This window comes from Amblyraja radiata, chromosome 7 (assembly GCF_010909765.2).
Source record: "Amblyraja radiata isolate CabotCenter1 chromosome 7, sAmbRad1.1.pri, whole genome shotgun sequence".
Classification (NCBI taxonomy): Eukaryota; Metazoa; Chordata; class Chondrichthyes; order Rajiformes; family Rajidae; genus Amblyraja; species Amblyraja radiata.
Genome location: NC_045962.1, coordinates 82,843,731 through 82,865,813, shown reverse-complemented (window position 1 = coordinate 82,865,813; position 22,083 = coordinate 82,843,731). Strand labels below are relative to the sequence as shown.

Genomic DNA, 22,083 nt, shown 5'->3' with positions numbered 1-22,083 from the left:
AAGAATGTCCTTCCACAAATTAGGGGACCAAAACTGCACACAATACTCCAGGTGTGGTCTCACTAGGGCTCTGTACAACTGCAGAAAGACATCTTTGCTCCTATATTCGATTCCTCTTGTTACAAAAGGCCAACATGCCATTCGCTTTCTTCATTGCTTGCTGTACCTGCATGCTTACTTTCATAGACTGATGTACAAGGATCCCCAGATCCCGTTGTACTTCCCCTTGCAGAGGAATGTTGCCCATGGGCTTCACCCAGTTAATTGAGCGATTGTGCAGAACCCGATAAGTGATGATCAGCAGGTGAGAGCTAAGTTCTGCCTGATCAAAGAGCGCCAGAGGCCCGGGTTCGATCCTGACCACGTGGTGCTGTCTGTGCGGAGTTTGCACGTTCTCCCAGTTGCATCTTAAATAGTATCCATTCGAGGGGCCTATTCTTGTGCTTCAAGTGAAGGATCACACACCAGTAAATAAGATGAAACTCTTCACTAAACAATACACATTGTCCCTGGTCCAAATAAATCTGAGAGTGTTTTTTTGTAGGCGAGCCGTCGCGATGCGGAGAGTGGAGAGGGATGGCCAGTGGGCTGGTTTGGCTTGGCTGTTTCATGCACCTCTCTGCTCAATTGGAGCGGCACGGTGGCGCAGCGGTAGAGTTGCTGCCTAACAGCGCCAGAGACCCGGATTCGATCCTGACCACGGGTGCTGTCCGTGCGGAGTTTGCACGTTCTCCCTGCGACGCGTGGGTGTTCTCTGGGTGCACCGGTTTCCTCCCACGCTCCAAAGATTCACAGATTTGCAGGTTAATTGGCTTCTGTAAATTGCCCCAAGGGTATAGGAATACGAAAGTGGGATAACATGGAACTTGTGTGCAGGTGATCAATAATGAAGTGTGTTTCTACGCTGTATCTGTAAGCTGAAGTAAACTAGACAAAAGTAAATTAAACTAAAGTAAATGAACCTAACCTAAACTAAACTAAACTAACCTAAACTAAACTAAACTAAACTAAACTAAACTAAACTAAACTAAACTAAACTAAACTAAACTAATCTAAACTAAACTAAACTAAACTAAACTAAACTAAACTAAACTAACCTAAACTAAACAATAGTAAACTCAACTCAACTCAACTCAGTCTGAAGAAGGGTCTCGACCCGAAACCTCACCCACTCCTTCTCTCCAGAGATGCTGCCTGTCCCGCTGAGTTACTCCAGCATTTTGTGTCTATCTTGAGTAGGTTGTAACGTGTTCAACCCAAGAACTGACATACTGGGAAAAATGCCCAACATAGGACACCTTGCTCAGTCTGAAGAAGGGTCTTGACCAGAAATATCACCCATTGCTTATGACTTTATGACCTTTTGTGTCTATCTTCAACTCAATTAAATGAACCAAACCTAACTTAAACTAAGCTAAACTAAACTAAACTATAAAGTGCTGGAGTGTCTGAGTCTGAAGAAGGGTACTGACCTGAAATGTCACCTTTTCCTTTTCACCAGAGGTGTTGCCCGACCCTCCGAGTTACTCCAGCACCTTGTGCCTGACTGAAGAAAAGGTCCCTACCAGAAACGTCAACCTATCCGTGTTGCCTGACCTGCAGCGTTAAGGGCCTGTCCCATTTGCGCCTCATTTACGCCTCATTTACGCGTCATATGTGAACTAGGTCAACGCATCGTGATGCATGGGTGACGCAGGCATTGCCCATGGTGAGGCGTGGAATCGCAGGCGGTGGCGCGCGGCATCACGCGACGCTCTAGGGTTTCGTAGTGTAACAAAATCCTCGCGCGCCACCTGTGTGATGTATCGCGTATGCACGCTGATGCATTGGCTACAAACCCTGACACATTGGCATTGCACGCTGGCGTCCCGACATCTCATGCGTATCGCGTGGTAACGCACGGTTACGTCACCGTGTGTCAACATCCGTAACCATGCATCACCGCACGCCGCAGGTATTCTAATGACGTCACGCGCACCAGACGGCTGTGCTGACGCGTGATTTGCGTGCGATGTCGCGCATCACGACACATCGACCTATTTTACATATGACGCGTAAATGAGGCGCAAATGACGGCCAAGTGGGACAGGCCCTTAACTCCCGCACTTTGTGTCTTTTTCCCGCGGGCTCAGATAAAGGTGACGCTTTTCCGTTCCAGGTTCTGCAACGAGAACACAGCGTGTCCGTCGCCAGTGTTCTGGTCGAGTTGGGGCCCGTGGACCAAGTGCAGTGCCGACTGCAGTGGAGGGATGCACATGAGGCAAAGGAGCTGCCAGAACGGGAACACATGCCCCGGTTGTACGACGGTATGTAGCAACCTCACCAGCCCATCAGTACACTAGCACTATGAAACTCAGCGAGTCAGGCAGCATCTCCGGAGAAAAGGGATGGGTGATGTTTCCGATCGAGACCCTTCTTTGGACTGAAGGTCAGGGAAACAGAAAAGATGTGCAGGTGTAGACCATTCGGCCCTTCGAACAAGCACCGCCATTCAATATGATCATGGCTGATCTTCCAGAATCATAACCCTGTTCCAGCTTTCTCCCAATATCCCATGATTCTGTCTAAGCTCTATCTAACTCTCTCCTGAATACATCCAGTGAATTGACCTCCACTGCTTTCCGTGTAAGAGAATTCCACAGATTCACAACTCACTGGCTGAAAAGGTTTTTCCTCACCTCAGTCCTAAATGGCCTTATTGTTAAACTTTGACCCCTGGTTCTGGACCCCTCCAACATTGGGAACATTTTTCCTGCATCTAGCTTGTCCAATCCCTTAAGAATTTTATATGTTTCTATAAGATATCCTTTCATCCTTCTAATTCCAGTGAATTTAAGCCCAGTCGATCCATTCTTTATGCTACACACTAGGGACAATTTACTATCTTACTGAAGCCAATTTCGCACGGTGGTGCAGCGGTAGAGTTGCTGCCTTACAGCGCTTGCGGCGCCCGAGACCCGGGTTCGATTCCGACTTTGGGTGCTGTCTGTACGAAGTTTGTACGTTCTCCCCGTGACCAACGTGGGTTTTTATCCGAGATCTTCGGTTTCCTCCCGCACTCCAAGGACGTACAGGTTTGGTGATTAATTGGCTTGGTATAAGTGTAAAATTATCCCCAGTGCGTGCGTAGGATAGTGTTAATGTGTGGGAATTGCTGGTTGGTACAGACTCGGTGGGCCGAAGGGCCTTTTTCCACGCTGTATCTCTAAACTAAACAAATTAACCTACAAACCGAATCAATGAATGAATGAATGAATGAATGAATGAATGAATGAATGAATGAATGAATGAATGAATGAATGAATGAATGAATGATACATTATTGTCACATGTGACAAGTCTTTGTTTCACATACCCAAGGTATGCAAAGGGTTGCCATATAAAGGGCACTAACAGAGTCGATTCTAACTGCGGGTGTATACGGGTATCTCCCCTTTACCGCCTGGGTTTTCTCCGAGATCTCCGGTTTCCTCCCACACTCCAGCTTTGAAGGCTAACTGACGTGGTATAGATGTAAAATTGTCCCTAGTGTGCACAGGGTAGTGTTAGTGTGCGGGGATCGCTGGTCGGCGCGGACTCGGTGGGCCGAAAGGGCCTGTTTTCTGCACCGTATCTCTAAGCTAGGCTAAACTAAGCACAGATCAGGCTGATACTCGTGTGGGGTTGTCTCTATTGAGACCATGCATCCGTTCTGGGAAACATTTATTCAATCCTAGAAACCAAAGTGAAAGGATCTTTGAAGGAAGTTCTGGCAGGAGTCCAAGAACATGTCAGTTGTAAATGTGCTGCATCGGTTAGCAAAGTGTAGCAATGTTTTCCGGGTGGAGAGAACTTGATACAATCATTCCTGGGATTACTATTCCCAAGATCTTTGTTAAACTTGTTTTGACTTTTGCCCCTTAAGGAGTTGCGCACGGAGTTGATTTAAAAAGAATGATATGCTTACAAGTTTATTTCGTTTAGTTCAGTTCAGAGATACCACGTGGAAACAGGCCCTACGGCCCACCGAGTCCACGCTTACCCTTACACTAATTCTATCCTGCACACCGGGGGCAGTTTGCCGAAGCCAATTAGCCTACAAACCTGCACGTCTTTGGAGTGTGGGAGGAAACCGGGGCACCAGGGGAAAACCCACGCAGGTCACGGGGAGAACGTACAAACTCCACACAAAGGGCACCCGTAGTCGGGATCGAACCTGAGTCTCTGGCGCTGTAAGGCCGCGACTCTGCCGCTGCACCAACTTGCCACCCGGTACTTTTTTGAATAGTTTTTCATCATTTGCTAAATGCCTGCAGGAAAAGAAAAAAAAAATGGATGTCTAAAATGACAGGAAATACGGCTGAAATTGCTGATTATCTTATATTTCTGAATTCTGAGTAGGGAGGTAATATTGCTGGAATGATAATTTTCCTCCACCAATTCCAATGTCCACATTTATAATAGGATTTGTCCTCTTAACTCGCCACTATTTCCATTCCGGTCACATATGTTGCAAATTGCTTTCTGATAGTTTTTCATCAGCCATTTTTCTTCAGTAATTGAAATGTCAAATGTTCCAAATAAAGGATTAACCAAATTATAAAGATGACTTATAATAACAACATGAATACATATATCCGCTGAGTTTCCCCTTTGGATGTTTTCGTGCCTTCATTGGCATGCTTCATTGCAGCAATTAGCAACCCCAGAAAGTCTACGCTTAGATTTGAGTCTTCAATTTAGATTCAGCTTTAGTTTAGTTTAGAGATATAGCGCGGACACAGGCCCTTCGGCCCACCGTGTCCGCGCCGACCAGCGATCCCCGAACACTTGCACTATCCGACACACTCGAGGGACAATTTGCATTTATACCAAGCCAATTAACCAACAAAAGTGTATGTCTGTGGAGTGTGGGAGGAAACCGAAGATCATGGAGAAAACCCACGCAGGTCACGGGGAGAAGGTACAAACTCCATACAGGCAGCACCCGTAGTCGGGATCGAACCCGGGTCTCCGGCGCTGGAATAGCCCTGTCCCACGGTACGCGTTCAATCATACATGTGCTCTCCCGAGTTTAAAAAAAAATCTAACTCATGGTAAGCACGGAGAATGAACGTAGCAGGTACTTCGGAACTCGGGGACCTCTTTTAGCGGCTCGTAACGCGAACGGCAGGTACTCGGGAAGACCCGCTAACAGCAGGTAAGCTCGGGAAGACTCGTGAAGGTTTTTCAACATGATGTAAAATGTCCACGAGAGCCCCTAGTACTTACGAGCGGCCATTACCGTAAATCTCCGAGTTCGAATCAGGGGAAACTCGGGAGAGCTCTTGGAATGAACTCACACCGTGGGACTGGGCTATAAGGCAGCAATTCTACCGTGCCGCCCGTACTTAATTTCTCTCGATCATACTTCGTCTGGCAATTGAACAGAAGGAGGCCATTCATTTTGTAGGTGTGTGCGGCATGGGATCATGAACTTCATGCTGTACATGATGCCAAGTTAAACTGATCTCAGCTGCACGTGATCCATATCTTTTTATTCTCTGAATATCTATGCGCCTATCCAAAAGCCTCGTAAGTACGGGTTCTGTCTGTACCGAGTTTGTACGTTCTCCCCATGACCCGCGTGGGTTTTCTCCGGGCGCTCCGTTTCCTCCCACGCTCCAAAGAATTGGCTTGGGAAAATTGTAAATTTACCCTAGTGTGCGCAGGATAGGGTCAGTGTGCGGGGATCGCTGGTCGGTGGGCCGAAGGGCCTGTTTCCGCGCTGTATCTCTAAACTAAACTAAACTAAAGTTCTTAAATTAACCTGCACCACCACTTGCTGTACCATGGACTTGGTTTTGTTTCTCTCTGTGTTTTGCATTAATGTCTTGATTTGTTTTGCACGTCTATTTTGCTGAGACATTTCTCATCTGCCTGCGAAAATCTCTATAAATAACACTGACTGCCACTGAAAACGCACCGCATCTCCTCATCAAATTTAAATTTTCACTCATTTCACATCCAGAGGAATTAGGGACTTAATTATTCAACGTGGGTTTAATAATTACAATGAATATTCTAATGTGACTGGATTATGGTTAAATCCTCGTGCATTTTGGAAAACGTCATTGGAAGGAAATGATGGTTTGTTTTTATGTGTTGGGGAGGGAAGACTGGGAAGATGGAGACTCTGCTGCCACAGGGCCCAGAGACCCAGGTTCGATACTGACCCCGGGTGCTGTCTGTGTGTGTGGAGTTTGCACATTCTCCCTGTGATGCTCCAGTTTCCACCCACATCCCAAAGACGTGCAGGTTTGCAGGTTAATTGGCTTCAGTAAAACTGCCCATTAAGTGGGATTAACATAGAACGGGTGTGAGCAGGTGACCGATCGATGGTCAGTGTGGACTTGGTGGGCTTCAGACCCTGATCCCATGCTATATCTCTAAACTAAACTCAACTGAACGAAAACACCCTCGTTCTTAATAGACAACCATTTAAATAGAACAATATTGACCAGAGCAACATGATCTCCGTTGAGTATCCAGTCCAGCGAGCTGAGAAATATTCAACAAAGGGCAGCACGGTGGTGCAGCGGTAGAGTTGCTGCCTTACAGCGCCAGAGACCCGGGTACGATCCCGACCAACGGGTGCTTGTCTGTACGGAGTGTGTACGCTCTCCCCGAGACCTGCGTGGGCTTTCTCCGGGTGCTCCGGTTTCCTCCCACACTCCAAAGACGTGCAGGTTTGTAGGTTAATTGGTTTTGGTAAAATTATTAATTGTCCCTAGCGTGTGTAAGATAGTGTTAGTGTGCGGGGATCGCTGGACTGCGCGGACTCGGTGGGCCGAAGGGCTTATTTTCGTTCTGTATCTCTAAACTAAACTAACTAAACTAAAATAAAATCTGACTGTGTCAAAAGGGCCATAGTTGTTCAGATAGACTCAATTTGCCATTATCAAGACCTTCTTGATTTCATAAGGGCCGGTCCCCACTCAGGCAATTTTTTGGGCGACTACAGGCAACTGCCGCATAATTTTCTGGCAGCTCATTCCATGCAAATATTTACCCCTCAGATTCCTAATAAAAGCCCCTTTGGGATGTGGTGTCAAAATACCACTAGTTGTAGGAGACTTGTGAAGGCTTTTAAACATGTACACAGTGAGTGGTGAATCTGTGGAACTCTCTGCCACAGAAGGTAGTTGAGGCCAGTTCATTGGCTAGGTTTAAGAGGGAGTTAGATGTGGCCCTTGTGGCTAAAGGGATCAGGGGGTATGGAGAGAAGGCAGGTACAGGATACTGAGTTGGATGATCAGCCATAATCATATAGAATGACAGTGCAGGCTCGAAGGGCCGAATGGCCTACTCCTGCACCTATTTTCCATGTTTCTATGTTTCGATGTAAGTGGTCGTTCAGAGCTTAAAGCAGAGCACGATGGTGTCCAAGATCCAAGAGTCTCGAGCCTTGTCTCTTTGGTGGGTTTACAGGGGCTGTTGCAGTGCAGCGAGAACATATGAGGCTTGATGTGGAAATAATTGCAGCTTTCTTCTTTCATTAATGTGTCCGCTTCTTCTGGCATGAGCCAGTGCGAAAACCCCATTAAAAGTTAATGAGAGAGGATGAGCCAAGAACTCAATCAATAGTCCATCAGATTCCGCAGGCCCGGATCTGGAGGCAATGTTTTATTTTCAGCGTGGCTGTCAACCTCTGGTGCGTAAAAGCTGCCATCAGTTGGCTTCTGCATCGAAGGGGAATCGTTCCCGTCCACTATGTGCACCGGTTCAGAATTATGTTAGCGTGCATCCAGAGAGAGATCTCAATGTCCAGGCGGAAGTAGTTTCATTTAGTTCCGCGGTAGAGTTGCTGCCTTACAGCGCTTGCAGCGCCAGAGACCCGGGTTCCATCCCGACTGCCGGTGCTGCACGTGAGTTTTCTCCGAGATCTTCGGTTTCCTCCCACACTCCAAAGGCGTGCAGGTGTGTAGGTTAATTGGCTCGGTGTATGTGCAAATTGTCCCCAATGTGTGTCGGATAGCGTACGTGTGCAGGGATCACTGGTCGGCGCGGACTCGGAGGGCTGAAGGGCCTGTTTCTGCACTGTGTCTCTAAACCAAACTAAACTAAACTAAACTACAGTATGGTAGACAAAAATGCTGGAGAAACTCAGCGGGTGCAGCAGCATATATGGAACGAAGGAAATAGGCAACGTTTCGGGCCGAATCCCTTCAATATACAGTATGTAAACAGGCCCTTCAGCCCACCGAGACCATGTCAACCATTTATATGTAAAGGTAACCCCTTCGGTTCCCATTACCTTAAATGTAATCCCCCTTCACCTCAAACCTATGTCCTCTGATTCCCTTACTCTGGGCAGAAGACTCTGTGCATTTACCCGATCTATTCCTCTCATGATTTTGTACGCCTCTATAAGATCAGCCCACATCCTCCTGTGCTCCAAGCAATAGAGTCCTAGCCTGCTCAACCTCTCCCGATAGCTCAGACCCTCGAGTCCTGGCAACATCCTCATAAATCTGACCTATCGACCTGTTCCTGCCTCAGTTATTAGTGTTACATAGTGGTAATAATCTCCTCACAAAATTGGGACATCTGAAAAATAGCAAAGGTAGACACAAAATGCTGGAGTAACTCAACGGGCCAGGCAGCATCTCTGGAGAGAAGGAATAGGTGACCCTTCTTCAGGCTGAGAGTCAGGAGTTGGGGGTTAGCTTTTTGTGTCTGCCTTCGGTTTAAACCAACATCTGCTGAACGTGCAAACTCCACACAGACAGCACCCGAGGATCGAACCAGGGTCTCTGGCGCTGTGAGGCAGTAGCACTACCAGCTGCATCGCAGTGCCGATGGCTTGAGGGGCTTCGTCCTTCATCCAATGATTTATCTGTTGCGTAGCTACCGATTAGCCAACACTAATATGTTCCTTTCTGGACACCATACGTGTGAAAACATTTCAGAGCTATGGAGACAAGGCTGTACTGAATCTTAATTATTTTATTCAGCCATGGGTTTTATTGTTCATTTCACAATGCCCCTGAATTGAGGCAGTGTCTGTAGACACTAGAGTTTACTTTGTTAGTTTAGTTTAGAGATACAGCGCGGAAATAAGCCCTCTGGCCCACTGAGTCCGCACCGACCAGCGATTCCCGCACACTAACACTACCCGACACACGCCAGGGACAATTGTACATGAAAAAATATATATATTTAAAAATACCAAGCAAATTAACCCTACAAACCTGTATGTTTTCGGAGTGTGGGAGGAAACTGAAGATCTCGGAGAAAACCTGAGGAGGGGAACGTACAAACTCCGTACAGACAGCACTCATAGTCTGGATTGACCCCAGGTCTCTGGCGTTGTAAGGCAGCAACTCTACCACAGTGCCACCGTGCTGCCCAACTTCTATAGAATCATAGAATCATTCCACACAGAAACATGTCTTCAATTTTAGATAGCCCTTGCTTTCTCCCTCCTTCCCCTCCCCCTTTCCAGTTCTCCCACAAGTCCTACTGTGTCTGCCTAATTTCTTTCATTTTCCCGCCCCCCCCCCCCCCGACATCAGTCTGAAGAAGGGTCTCGACCCAAAACGTCGACAATTCCTTCTCTCCATAGATGCTGACTCACCCGCTGAGTTTCTCCAGCATTTTTAGAAACATAGAAACATAGAAAATAGGTGCAGGAGGAGACTATTCGGCCCTTCAATCCAGCACCGCCATTCATTGTGATCATGGCTGATCGTCCCCAATCAATAACCCGTGCCTGCCTTCTCCCCACATCCCCTGATTCCACTAGCCCCTGGAGCTCTCTCTAACTCTCTCTTAAATCCATCCTGTGACTTGGCCTCCACTGCCCTCTGTGGCAGGGAATTCCACAAATCCGCAACTCTCTGGGTGAAATTTTTTTTTCTCTCCTCAGTCTTAAATGGCTTCCCCTTTATTCCAAGACTGTGGCCCCTGGTTCTGGACTCGCCCAACATTGGGAACATTTTCCCTGCATCCAGTCCTTTTCTAATTTTAATTGTTTCTATAAGATCCCCCCCTTATCCTTCTAAACTCCAGTGAATACAAGCCTAGTCTTTTCAATCTTTCCTCATACGACAGTCCCGCCATCCCAGGGATCAATCTCGTGAACCTACGCTGCACTGCCTCAATCACAAGGATGTCCTTCCTCAAATTAGGAGACCAAAACTGTACACAATACTCCAGATGTGGTCTCACCAGAGCCCTGTACAACTGCAGAAGAACAGAAGGACCTCTTTGCTCCTATACTGAAATCTACCTTTGATTTGTCTACCTTTGATTTTTCCAGCAGCATCTGCAGTTCTTTCTTAAACACTTCAATCTACCATGTCTATCTGGCCATCAAGTGTTTATTTAAAAGTATTCCACTTTCATGCACTTGGTCTGTAGTCTACTATGCTTCATGATTCAAGTGCTCTACAAAAGCTTCTTAAGTGCTTTAGTCTTCTGTAAGAGTCTTCTGTATTGATGGATCAATTCTCACATATTCCTCTCTCTTAAAAAGCATTAGTAAATCGGATTGATTTTTACCACAGTTTTTTTTTCAAAACATCATATTAACTTAAGGACTTGAATTTAAACTTCCCAACAATCATAATGGGTCATGAATTCACATCCAATAGCCCTGTCCCACGGTGCGAGAGAGCTCTCCCGAGTTAAAAAAAAAATCAAACTCGTGGTAAGCACGGAGGATGAACGTAGCGAGTACGTCGGAGCTCGAGGACGTCACGTAGAGTCCCCGTGATCCGGCGTACCCGCTACGTTCATTCTCCGTGCTTACCACGAGTTTGATTTTTTTTGCTAACGGCAGGTACTCGAGAAGACTCGGTAACGGCAGGTAAGCACGGGAAGACTGGTGAAGATTTTTCAACACGTTGAAAGGGTTTAAACAAATCAAAACAGTCTGAAGAAGGGTTTCGACCCGAAACGTTGCCGATTTCCTTCGCTCCATAGATGCTGCCTCGCCCGCTGAGTTTCTCCAGCATTTTTGTCTACCTAAACAAATCATTAGTTCCTTATTATTTGCGGTCACGGTGGCACAGCGGTAGAGTTGCTGCCTTACAGCGAATGCAGCGCCGGAGACCCGGGTTCAATCCCGACTACGGGTGCTGTCTGTATGGGGTTTGTACGTTCTCCCCGTGACCTGCGCGGGTTTTCTCCAAGATCTTCGGTTTCCTCCCACACTCCAAAGACGTACAGGTTTGTAGGTTAATTGGCTTGGTACAAATGTAAATTGTCCCTAGTGGGTGTAGGATAGTGTTAATGTGCGGGTGATCGCTGGTTGGCGCGGATCCGGTGGGCTGAAGGGCCTGTTTCCGTGCTGTATCTCTAAACTAAACTAAACTAAACGATACATTGACATTACGGAGCGTAGTAATCCACAAAATGGTCTGTTTGCACGGCGTCTGTCTCTATGACGCTCACGGGCCGTTCTGCTCCGCTCACTCTCTCTCTCTCTCTCTCTCTCTGCAGGAGCACCGGGCCTGCAACGTGGATCCGTGCCAGGAGGTACGCAGGAACACGCCGTGGACGCCGTGGATGCCGGTGAACATCAGCCAGAGCGGAGCGCGGCACGAGCAGCGCTTCCGCTTCACCTGCCGGGCGCCCCTCGCCGACCCACACGACCTCCAGATTGGCAAGAAGCGGGTGGACAACCGCTACTGTCCCGCTGACGGCAGCTCGGCCTGCACCACCGACCGTAAGTTGATCTCCACGCCTGCTGAATTGAATTGAATTGAATTGGCGGAGTAGACTTGATGGGCCGAATGGCCTAATCCTGCTCTGAAAACATATGACAATAGACAATAGGTGCAGGAGTTGGTCATTTGGCCCCTTAAGCCAGCACCGCCATTCACTGTGATCATGGCTGATCATCCACAATCAGTTCATGCCTACTCCCCATATATTTAGGTAGAAGTTACCTAAAATTAGAGAATTCAATGTTCATACGCGTGGACTGTAAGCCGCCCCAGCGAAATATTAGATGCAATGGAGGAGGAGGCCCAGGACAGAAAGATCAATGTGGGAATGGGAAGAGGAGTTAAAATGATTAGCAGCTGGGTGATCTGATCCAGTAGACTGCACGGAGTTTGTACGTTTTCCCTGGGACCACGTGGGTTTTCTCTGGGTGCCCTGGTTTCTTCCCACACTCCAAGGACGTGCTTGTTTGTAGGTTATTGGCTTCTGTAAATTGTCCCTCGTGTGGAGGAAAGAACTGGTGACAATAGACAATAGACAATAGGTACGGGTGCAGGCCATTCGGCCCTTCGAGCCAGTGCCGCCATTCAATGTGATCATGGCTGATCATCCACAATCAGTACCCCGTTCCTGCCTTCTCCCCATATCCCCTGACTCCGCTAACTTTAAGAGTACCTAACTCTCTCTTGAAAGCATCCAGAGACTTGGCCTCCACTGCCTTTTGAGGCAGAGAATTCCACAGATTCACAACCCTCTGGGGGAAAAAGTCTTTCCTCGTCTCCGTTATAAATGGCCTACCCCTTATTCTTAAACTGTGGCCCTGGTTCTGGACCCCCAACATCGGGAACATGTTTTTCCTGAATGGGTGATCGCTGGTCGGGTGCGGACTTGGTGGGCCGAAGGGCCTGTTTCCACGCTGTATCTCTAAACTAAACTAAACTAATCAAAACCGGGAGATCCAGTAGGCCTTGGCGGACCGAACGCAAGTGATCAGCGAAATGGTTGTGGAGTCTAAGTTAGGTCTTGCCAGGAGGCAAGATTGGGAATGCTTGATACAGTAGATGAGGTTGGAAGAGGTGCACGTGAACCTCTGTCTAACGGGCTTGTCCCACTGTACGAGGAAATTCAAGAGCTCTCCCGAGTAAAAAAAAAAAATCAAACTCGTGGTAAGTACTTAGAATGTACGTAGCGGGTACGTCGGAGCTCGGGACGTCTCTTAGCGGCTCGTAACGCTAACGGCAGGTACTCGGGAAACGCGGTAAGCTCGTGAAGTTGCAAAATGTCCACGAGAGCCCCGAGTACCTACGAGCGGCTATTACCGTAATTCTCCGAGTTCAAATCTCGGGAGAACTCTTGAATTACCTCGTACAGTGGGACAGGCCTGTGGTTCTGATGTCTTAGCCTGCCCTATCTGCTGTGACGTGACCTATCTCTCCCCCTCTCTCCCCTGCCCTCCCTTTCCCCTGCAGATCTGGTGGATGACCTGGTGAAGTTCAACCACCAAGTCCCCCGGAGGGTCGGCGGTGGCTGGTCGACGTGGACGCCCTGGTCCCCTTGCTCCCGTGAATGCGAGACCGGCTTCCACTCCAGGAAGAGAAGCTGCTCCAACCCGGAGCCGACGAACGGCGGCCTGCCCTGCCTGGGATCCCCCGTTGAGTATGAGAACTGCAATCAGCAGCTATGTCCAGGTAAGGGCAGCTCAGGCCAAGAGCAGGGCGCGCGAGGTCTGGTAGAGTTGCTGCCTCCCAGCGCCAGAGACCCCGGTTCGATCCTCACCACGGGCGCTGTCTAAAAGTGTAGGAAGGAACTGCAGATGCTGGTCCACTGGCTGCGTGAGCAGCAGAGGACACGGCCTCTTGCTGTGAATTCCTTGTCTCCAGAGATGCTGCCTGTCACGCTGAGTTGCTCCAGCATTTTGTGTCTATCTTCGATGAAGTAACAAAATTGGTGTCTATCTAAGAATCTCACCTATTCCTTCGCTCCATAGACACAAAAAGCTGGAGTCACTCAGTGGGTCGTCGTTTAGTCATCGTTACTTTGTTGCACGTATTTTTTTCGGTATCTCTATGTCGGCATCTGCAGGAAAATGTTCCCCATGTTGGGGGAGGCAAGTCCAGAATCAGGGGTCACAGTTCAACAGTAAGGGGTCGGCCATTTTGGATTGAGATGAGGAAAAACTTTTTCAGCCAGAGAGTTGAGAATCTGTGGAATTCTCTGCCACAGAAGGCAGTGGAGGCCAATTCACTGGATGTATTCAAGGGAGAGTTAGATATAGCTCTTAGGGCTAAAGGAATCAAGGGATATGGGGAGAAAGCAGGAACGGGGCACTGATTTTGGATGATCAGCCGTGATCATATTGAATGGCGGTACTGGCTCGAAAGATGGAATGGCCTACTCCTGCAACAATTTTCTATGTTTCCATGTTTCTATCTGGTACATCTCTCGTTTCCCTATCCTCTGACTCTCAGTCTGAAGAAGGGTCTAGACCCGAAACGTCACCTATCCCTTTTCTCCAGAGATGTTGCCTGTCCCGTTGAGTTACTCCATCATTTTGTGCCTATGTTTGGTGTAAACCAGCTTCTGCAGTTCCTTCCCACACATAAGCTGAACTAATTCACGGGAAAGAGCGGGGGGGAAAAGGGTTAAGGATGTGAATGCCAGAGGTTGAGTCTGAGCACCAGAAGACACGGCCTCTTGTTGCGAATTCCTTGTCTCCAGAGATGCTGCCTGTCCCGCTGAGTTGCTCCAGCATTTTGTGTCTATCTTCGATGAAGTAACAAAATTGGTGTCTATTGAAGAATCTTATTGTTCTGTTTGGGACATGTGACACTAAAACACTCTTGATTCCTGACCCGAAACGTCACCTATTCCTTCGCTCCATAGATGCTGCCTCACCCGCTGAGTTTCTCCAGCATTTTTGTCTACCTTTGACTCTTGAACAGGTTCATGGGTAGGACAGGTTTGGAGGGATATGGACCAAGTGCAGGCAAGTAGGACTGCCCCTTTTCTGGGTCTACGTTCCTGCCCGCGTGTCTCTGGAGAAGGAACATGCGGTGTCCACAGTGACTGAGGAGGGATCTTATAGAAACTTACAAAATTCTTAAGGGGTTGGACAGGCTAGATGCAGGAAGATTATTCCCGATGTTGGGGAAGTCCAGAACAAGGGGTCACAGTTTAAGGATAAGAGGGAAGTCTTTTAGGACTGAGATGAGGAAAACATTTTTCACACAGAGAGTGGTGAATCTGTGAAATTCTCTGCCACAGAAGGTAGTTGAGGCCAGTTCATTGGCTATATTTAAGTGGGAGTTAGATGTGGCCCTTGTGGCTAAAGGGATCAGGGGGTATGGAGAGACGGCAGGTACAGGATACTGAGTTGGATGATCAGCCATGATCTTATTGAATGGCGGTGCAGGCTCGAAGGGCTGAATGGCCTACTCCTGCACCTATTTTCTATGTTTCTATGACTCTGGAGGCTTTCTGTGAACGCTGGTTTGAATTGAATTGAATCCTTTATTTGTCATTCAGACCTTTCGGTCTGAACGAAATGCTGTTGCCTGCAGCCATACATGTAATAATAACAAAACACAATAAACACAAATTAACATCCACCACAGTGAGTTCACCAAACACCTCCTCACTGTGATGGAGGCAAAAGTCTTAGAGTTACTGTCTCTTCTCTCCTCTTCTCCCTCTGTGCCGAGGCGATACCCCACCGGGCGATGGTATCAGTCCCGCGGTTCAAGCTCCGCGGCCCGGGGGTGGTCGAAGCTGCCGCCCTCCAGTCCAGCGGACGCAGCTGTTGCAACGGTCGCCGAGGGAGATGGAGTGTATTATTGATAAAGTTGGCGATCTATTAATCTGATGACTGTTTGTTTGTAAACTGCCAATACAGGCAGCATTTGATTGTGTTAATACTCTCTATGTTGGTTTTTGTTTTTTGAATAAAAGTATTTGTAAAAAAAAAAAGTGTAGCTGGGACATTGTTGGCCGTTGTAGGCGAGTTGGGCCGAAGGGCCTGTTTCCACACTGTATCACTCTGTGACACTCTCTATATTTTCTCTCTCCAATGTGATGTCAGTGAATGGAGCTTGGTCCTGTTGGTCACCTTGGTCGCGGTGTTCTGCCACATGTGGCGGTGGGCACTACCAGCGTACGCGGACCTGCACCAATCCAGTGCCGGCCAACTCCGGCGACATCTGCATCGGTCTACACTTGGAGGAAGCTCTCTGCAACACCCAGCCTTGTGAAGGTAAGGTCATGAGGGATAGAAGTAGAACTAAGTTACAGAGAAAGGTTGAACAAGTTAGGGCTTTATTCTTTGGAGCGCAGAAGGTTAAGGGGGGACTTGATAGAGGTCTTTAAAATGATGAGAGGGATAGGCAGAGTTGACGTGGATAAGCTTTTCCCACTGAGAGTAGGGAAGATTCAAACAAGGGGACATGACTTGAGAATTAAGGGACAGAAGTTTAGGGGTAACATGAGGGGGGACTTCTTTACTCAGAGAGTGGTAGCTGTGTGGAATGAGCTTCCAGTGAAGGTGGTGGAGGCAGGTTCGTTTTTATAATTTAAAAATAAATTGGATAGTTATATGGACGGGAAAGGAATGGAGGGTTATGGTCTGAGCGCAGGTATATGGGACTAGGGGAGAATACGTGTTCGGCACGGACTAGAAGGGTCGAGATGGCCTGTTTCCGTGCTGTAATTGTTATATGGTTTGTTATATGGTTAATTAGGCCATTCGGCCCATCAAGTCTACTCCATTCAATCATGGCTGACCTATCTCTCCCTACTAACCCCATTCTCCTGCCTTCTCCCCATATCCCCTGACACCTGTACTAATCAAGAATCTGTCTATCTCTGCCTTAAAAATATCCACTGACTTAGCCTCCACAGCCTTCTGTGGCAAAGAATTCTCCAGATTCACCACCCTAATTCCTCCTTATCTTCTTTCTAAAGGAACGTCCTTTAATTCTGTGGCCATGACCTGTAGTCCTAGACTCTCCCACTGGTGGAAACATCCTCTCCACATTCACTCTATCCAGGCCTTTCACTATTCTGAACGTTTCAATGAAGTACCCCCTCATTCTTCTAAACTCCAGTGGGTATAGGCCCAGTGCCAACAAACGCTCATCATCGGTTAACCCACACATTCCTGGATCAGTAGGCCAGTCACTCTGCCTTATTCAGACCAGACGGGCAGCACGGTGGCGCAGCGGTAGAGTTGCTGCCTCACAGTGCCCGAGACCCTGGTTCAATCCTGACTACCAACATCCTCAGGACTTTTTACAGGGGCACGGTGGAGTCTGTACTCACGTAGGACTCCAACTGTAACTGCTCAGACAGGAAGTCTCTGCAGAGGGTAGTGAGGGGAGCAGAGAGGATCATTGGCGTCTCCCTACCCTCGGTACAAGAACTGTTCCAGAGCCGCTGCCTGAAAAAAGCTCTGAGCATAGCAAAGGACAAACTGCACCCCCTCCACACACATCTAGATCTCCTGCCATCAGGAAAGAGATCCCGCAGCATCAAAGCCCAGACAACCAGACTGCTAAACAGCTTCCTTCCACAGGCTGTGAGGCTGCTAAACAGTCACTCCACCTGATTCTGCTGCTTTTGCACTGACAATTTAATAACTGCCACTGAGTAATAACTCTGGCACTGGCTCAGGCCACTTGTCAGCTGCCCTGGACATTTTATGACTATTTTTACTTGTATTTTAATGTTGCTGTTTTTACCTGCACTTTTTTAAACTATTCATACTGTTTTATCAGGAACTGGATTGTTTTGTATTTTTATTTTTATGCGTGAAATGTTTCAGTTTCATGTGCGATGGTCCGGTATTCCCTGGGAAACGTCTTCTCATTTTGCACTGTACAACTGTTGCTTTGCAAGATGACAATAAAGGATGATGATGATGGGTGCTGTCTGGACGGAGTTTGCATGTTCTCCCCGTGACCTGTGTGGGTTTTCCCCAGGTGCTCCGGTTTCCTCCCACACTCCAAAGACGTACAGATTTGTAGGTTAATTGGCTTCAGTAAAATTGTGTGTGTAGGATAGTGTTAAAGTGTAGGTATCGCTGGATCGAACCCGGGTCCCTGGCGCTGTGAGGCAGCAACTCAATCACTGCTTCACGCCTAACTATGAACATTAATATGCAGATGTACGGCACTGGTGCGGTGAGGTAGTAACTCTATTGCTGCGGTACTGTGCCGCCCCAGAAATGCACACAATGACCAGACCTGCACACAATACTAGGTATGTAAGAAGGAACTGCAGATGCTGGTTTAAACCAAAGATAGACACAAAATGCTGGTGTAACTCAGAGGGACGGCAGCATCTCTGGAGAGAAGGAATGGGCGACGTTTTGGGTCGAGACCCTTCTTCAGTCGTTTCGAGACCCTTCTTCAATCTTGAGTGCAGGCTACCTAGTGTTGTGGGGAGAAGTTTCTAGTCGAGACCCTTCTTCAGACTCACGTTTCGGGTCGAGAACCTTCTTCAGTCTGAAGAAGGGTCTCGACCCGAAACGTCACCCATTCCTTCTCTCCACAATACTAGGTACTTAAATCTCAGGTGTAAGTCTTAAGTACCCGGACCGCTTTAGTCAGCAGTAAGAATGTTTCTAATGGCAGGTACACAAAGAAGCTGGAGAAACTCAGCGGGTGCAGCAGCATCTGTGGAGCGAAGGAAATAGGCAACGTTTCGGGCCGAAACCCTTCTTCAGACTGATGGGGGGATTTTGTGTACCTTCGATTTTCCAGCATCTGCAGTTCCTTCTTAAACACAATGCTTCTAATGGCATCTGGCTTGATCTTTTCTTTCCAAATGTAACCCTCTGTCATCTGTTGTGCTGTTGAAGTTTAATCTGAGGATGAAATTAAACACCTCTGGAACAGAATTAAACACCACACGTGGGGTGCGATTGCCTACGTGTGTGACCTGGCTTCTGGAGAAACACTTTCCCAACACTGCCATCACTACCAGCTCATTGTCTCCTCGCCTTCACTCCTCCACCAACACCTGCTTACAAAGGCCACGAACCCTGGCCACTATTAACCCTCATCTGTGTCGTCTCATCTGATCAGCCATGACCACATTGAATGGCGGTGCTGGCTCGAAGGGCCAAATGGCCTACTCCTGCGCCTATTGTCTATTGTCTATCTGTCCCCGGCTGGGCTCTGACGGAGAAGAGCGGCACGGTGAATTAACGGTGGACGTAACGTAACGCCTCACAGCGCCAGAGACCCGGGTTCGATCCCGACCACGGGTGCTGTCTGTACGTTCTCCCCGTGACCCGCGTGGGTTTCCCCCCCCCCCCCCCCCCCTCAACCGAGATCTTCAGTTTCCTCCCGCACACCAAAGACGTACATTGTTTGTAGGTTGTGTAGAAAGGAACTGCAGATGCTGGTTTACACCGGAGATGGACACAAAATGCTGGAGTAACTCAGCGGGACGAGCAGCATCTCTGGACGGAAGGAATGGGTGACGTTTCGGGTCAAGACCCTTCTTCAGACTGATTGGCTTGACATCAAGTATCCCTGGTGTGGATGGCGGTGTGAATGTGCGGAGGTCGATGGTCAGCGTGGACCCGCGGCTTGTTTCCGCGCCGTATCTCTTACCTAAACTAAACTAAGGTAAACTTGGATGGGGATCAAATGCAGTTTTAGTTTTTTGGTCCGAAGTCGGGACCCCGATCCAAAACGTCGCCCGTCCTTTTTCTCCAGAGATGCTGCTTGACCTGCTGAGTTACTCCAGCACTTTGCGTCTATCTTTGCTATAAACCATCACCGCAGTACTTGAAGTTGGAAAATTCAACGTGTCTACCGTTCGTTGTGGGGTAGGAGGTGCTGTTCTCAATGAATATTAGCGAATACAGAATATGATGCCAACTTTTTCTTTTGTTCATAAGTGATAGGAGTAGAATTAGGCCATTCGGCCCATCAAGTCTACTCCGCCATTCAATCATGGCGGATCTATCTCTCCCCACTCCCCCCAAAATCTCCTGCCTTCTCCCCGTAACCTCTGACACCCGCACTAATCAAGAATCTGTCTATCTCTGCCTTAAAAATATGCCTTGACTAGGCCTCCACAGCCTTCTGTGGCAATGAATTCCACAGATTCACTACCCTCTGAATAAAGATATTTCTCCTCATCTCCTTCCGAAAGGAACGTCCTTTAATTCTGAGTCTGCGACCTCTAGTCCTAGACTCTCCCACTAGTGGAAACATCCTCTCCACATCCACTCTATCCAGGCCTTTCACTATTCGGTAAGTTTCAATGAGATCCCCCCCCTCATTCTTCTAAACTCCAGCAAGTGCAGGCCCAGTGCCGACAAACGCTCATCGTACGTTAACCCACTCATTCCTGCCTTTTTGGCTGTGTTAACATTTCCAGCTCCCACCTGCCTAAACTTGAGGACCTTTCCCATGTTGAAATTTAGGAAGTAGTTTCAATCCCTAGCTGGGAGTGGGAATAAATGGCCCAAGATTAGTTTAGTTTAGAGATACAGCGTGGAAACAGACCCTTCGGCCCACCGAGTCCACACCGACCAGCGATCCCCGCACATTAAGACTATCCTACACACACTAAGGACAATTTACACTTATACCGGGCCAATTAACCTACAAACCTGTACGTCTTTGGAGTGTGGGAGGAAACCGAAGATCTCGGAGAAAACCCACGCGGGTCACGGGGAGAACGTACAAACTCCGTACAGACTGCACCCGTAGACAGGATCGAACCCAGGCCTCTGGCGCTGTAAGGCAGAAACTCTACCGCTGCGCCACTGTGCCATCCACTGCAGTAAACGACAGGTAAAGGCCTTTCACCCTTTGGACTGGGCAATATCCCGACCCTAGGCTGGAGTTTTATTTAAAGCAGGAAGATTAACTGCAGGAAGATTTATTTAAAATACTTTGTCACCCAGCCCTTCATCACTTGGCATTTAAAGTCTTACAAATCAATTGCAAGCAGGAATAGGTTACTTGTGCCCTGAAGCCTTCTCTGGCATTTAATAAGATCATGGCTGATCTGACTCTATCTGCAACGCCGCATTCTCATTTAATCAGGACAACCCTTCTCCCCTTTGATTACCAAGAATAGCCTTAATGCTATTCAAAGGCCCTGCTTCCACAACCATTTAAGTTTAGTCTAGTTTGGAGATACTGCGCGGAAACAGGCCATTCGGCCCACCGAGTCCGCACCGACCAGCGATCCCCGCACACTGACACTATCCAACGTACAACCGGGACATTTACATTCGCACCAAACCAATTAACCTACAAACCCGCACGTCTTTGGAGTGTGGGAGGAAACCGAGGATCTCGGAGAAAACCTACGCAGGTCACGGGGAGAGAACGTACAAACTTCGTACAGACAAGCGCCCGTAGTCAGGATCGAACCCGGGTCTCCAGCGCTGTAAGGCAGTAGCTCTACCTGTTACTGCCCAAGTTTCCTCTATCTTCAATTTCTTCTATTGCTTCTTGACCACCTATGCTGTGAGGGCAGCAAATGACTGTGATTAGACACAAAATGCTGTAGTAAAGGGCCTGTCCCACTTGGCCGACATTTGCGCGTCACGCAGATGCCGTGCGAAGATTTTGTACATCCCAAAATCCTGGGGCGCCGCGCGCAACCGTGCGTCACTGCCTACGTCACCACGCACCACGCGCGTGCATCACGTGCGCGTCATGTGGAGTGAGGCATAAGTGGCGCTCAAAAGACCCCCCCAAGTGGGACAGGCCCTTTACTCAGCGGGACAGGCAGCTTCTCTGGAGAGAAGGAATGGGTGACGTTTCGGGTCGAGACCCTTCTTCAGACGTTGCCTATTGTACAGTGAAAAGCTTTTTGTTGCGTGCTATCCAGTCAATGGAAAGACTATACATGATTACAATCGAGCCATCCACAGCGTACACATGTAAAGGGAATAATGTTTAAAGTCTGATTAAAGATAGTCCGATGAGGTAGATGGTGGCTCAGGAGTTGTTGATAGGATGGTTCAGTTGCCTGATACTGGTGGCGTGCAGCTTCACACTTCTGTACCACTTGCCTGATGGGAGAGGGGAGAAGAGGGAGTGATTGGGGTGAGACTGGTCCTTGATGATGCTGCTGGCCTTGCCGAGGCAGCGTGAGGTGTAGATGGAGTCAATGGAAGGGAGGTTGGTTTGCGTGTGATGGTCGTGTTGGTGAGTGTGATGGTCTGGGCTACGTCCACAATTCTGTGCAACTTGTTGCAGTCTTGTTGTACGTTCTAGGTTCCACGCTTGGACACATCTGAGAGCCAACAAGATCGCGGCTGGTCTTGACAACTTGACGGATGAGTGCGGCCATTTTGATCATGCAGTGAAGATTGACTCTAAGCACTCTTTAGTTTAGTTTAGAGATACAGCGTGGATAGGG

General features: G+C 48.2%; 1 protein-coding gene across 3 annotated transcripts in view; it reads left to right on the top strand.

Annotated features, from left to right (window-relative positions):
- The window catches only part of sema5b (semaphorin 5B), a 280,478-nt gene that overhangs the window by 232,321 nt on the left and 26,074 nt on the right, over positions 1-22,083 (top strand). For all 3 annotated transcript variants that reach the window (XM_033024865.1, XM_033024863.1, XM_033024864.1), the window contains exons 15-18: positions 2,159-2,306; positions 11,467-11,692; positions 13,161-13,379; positions 15,770-15,940. In XM_033024865.1, the coding sequence (XP_032880756.1) occupies positions 2,159-2,306; positions 11,467-11,692; positions 13,161-13,379; positions 15,770-15,940 (764 nt within the window). The remainder of the gene's footprint in view (positions 1-2,158; positions 2,307-11,466; positions 11,693-13,160; positions 13,380-15,769; positions 15,941-22,083) is intronic.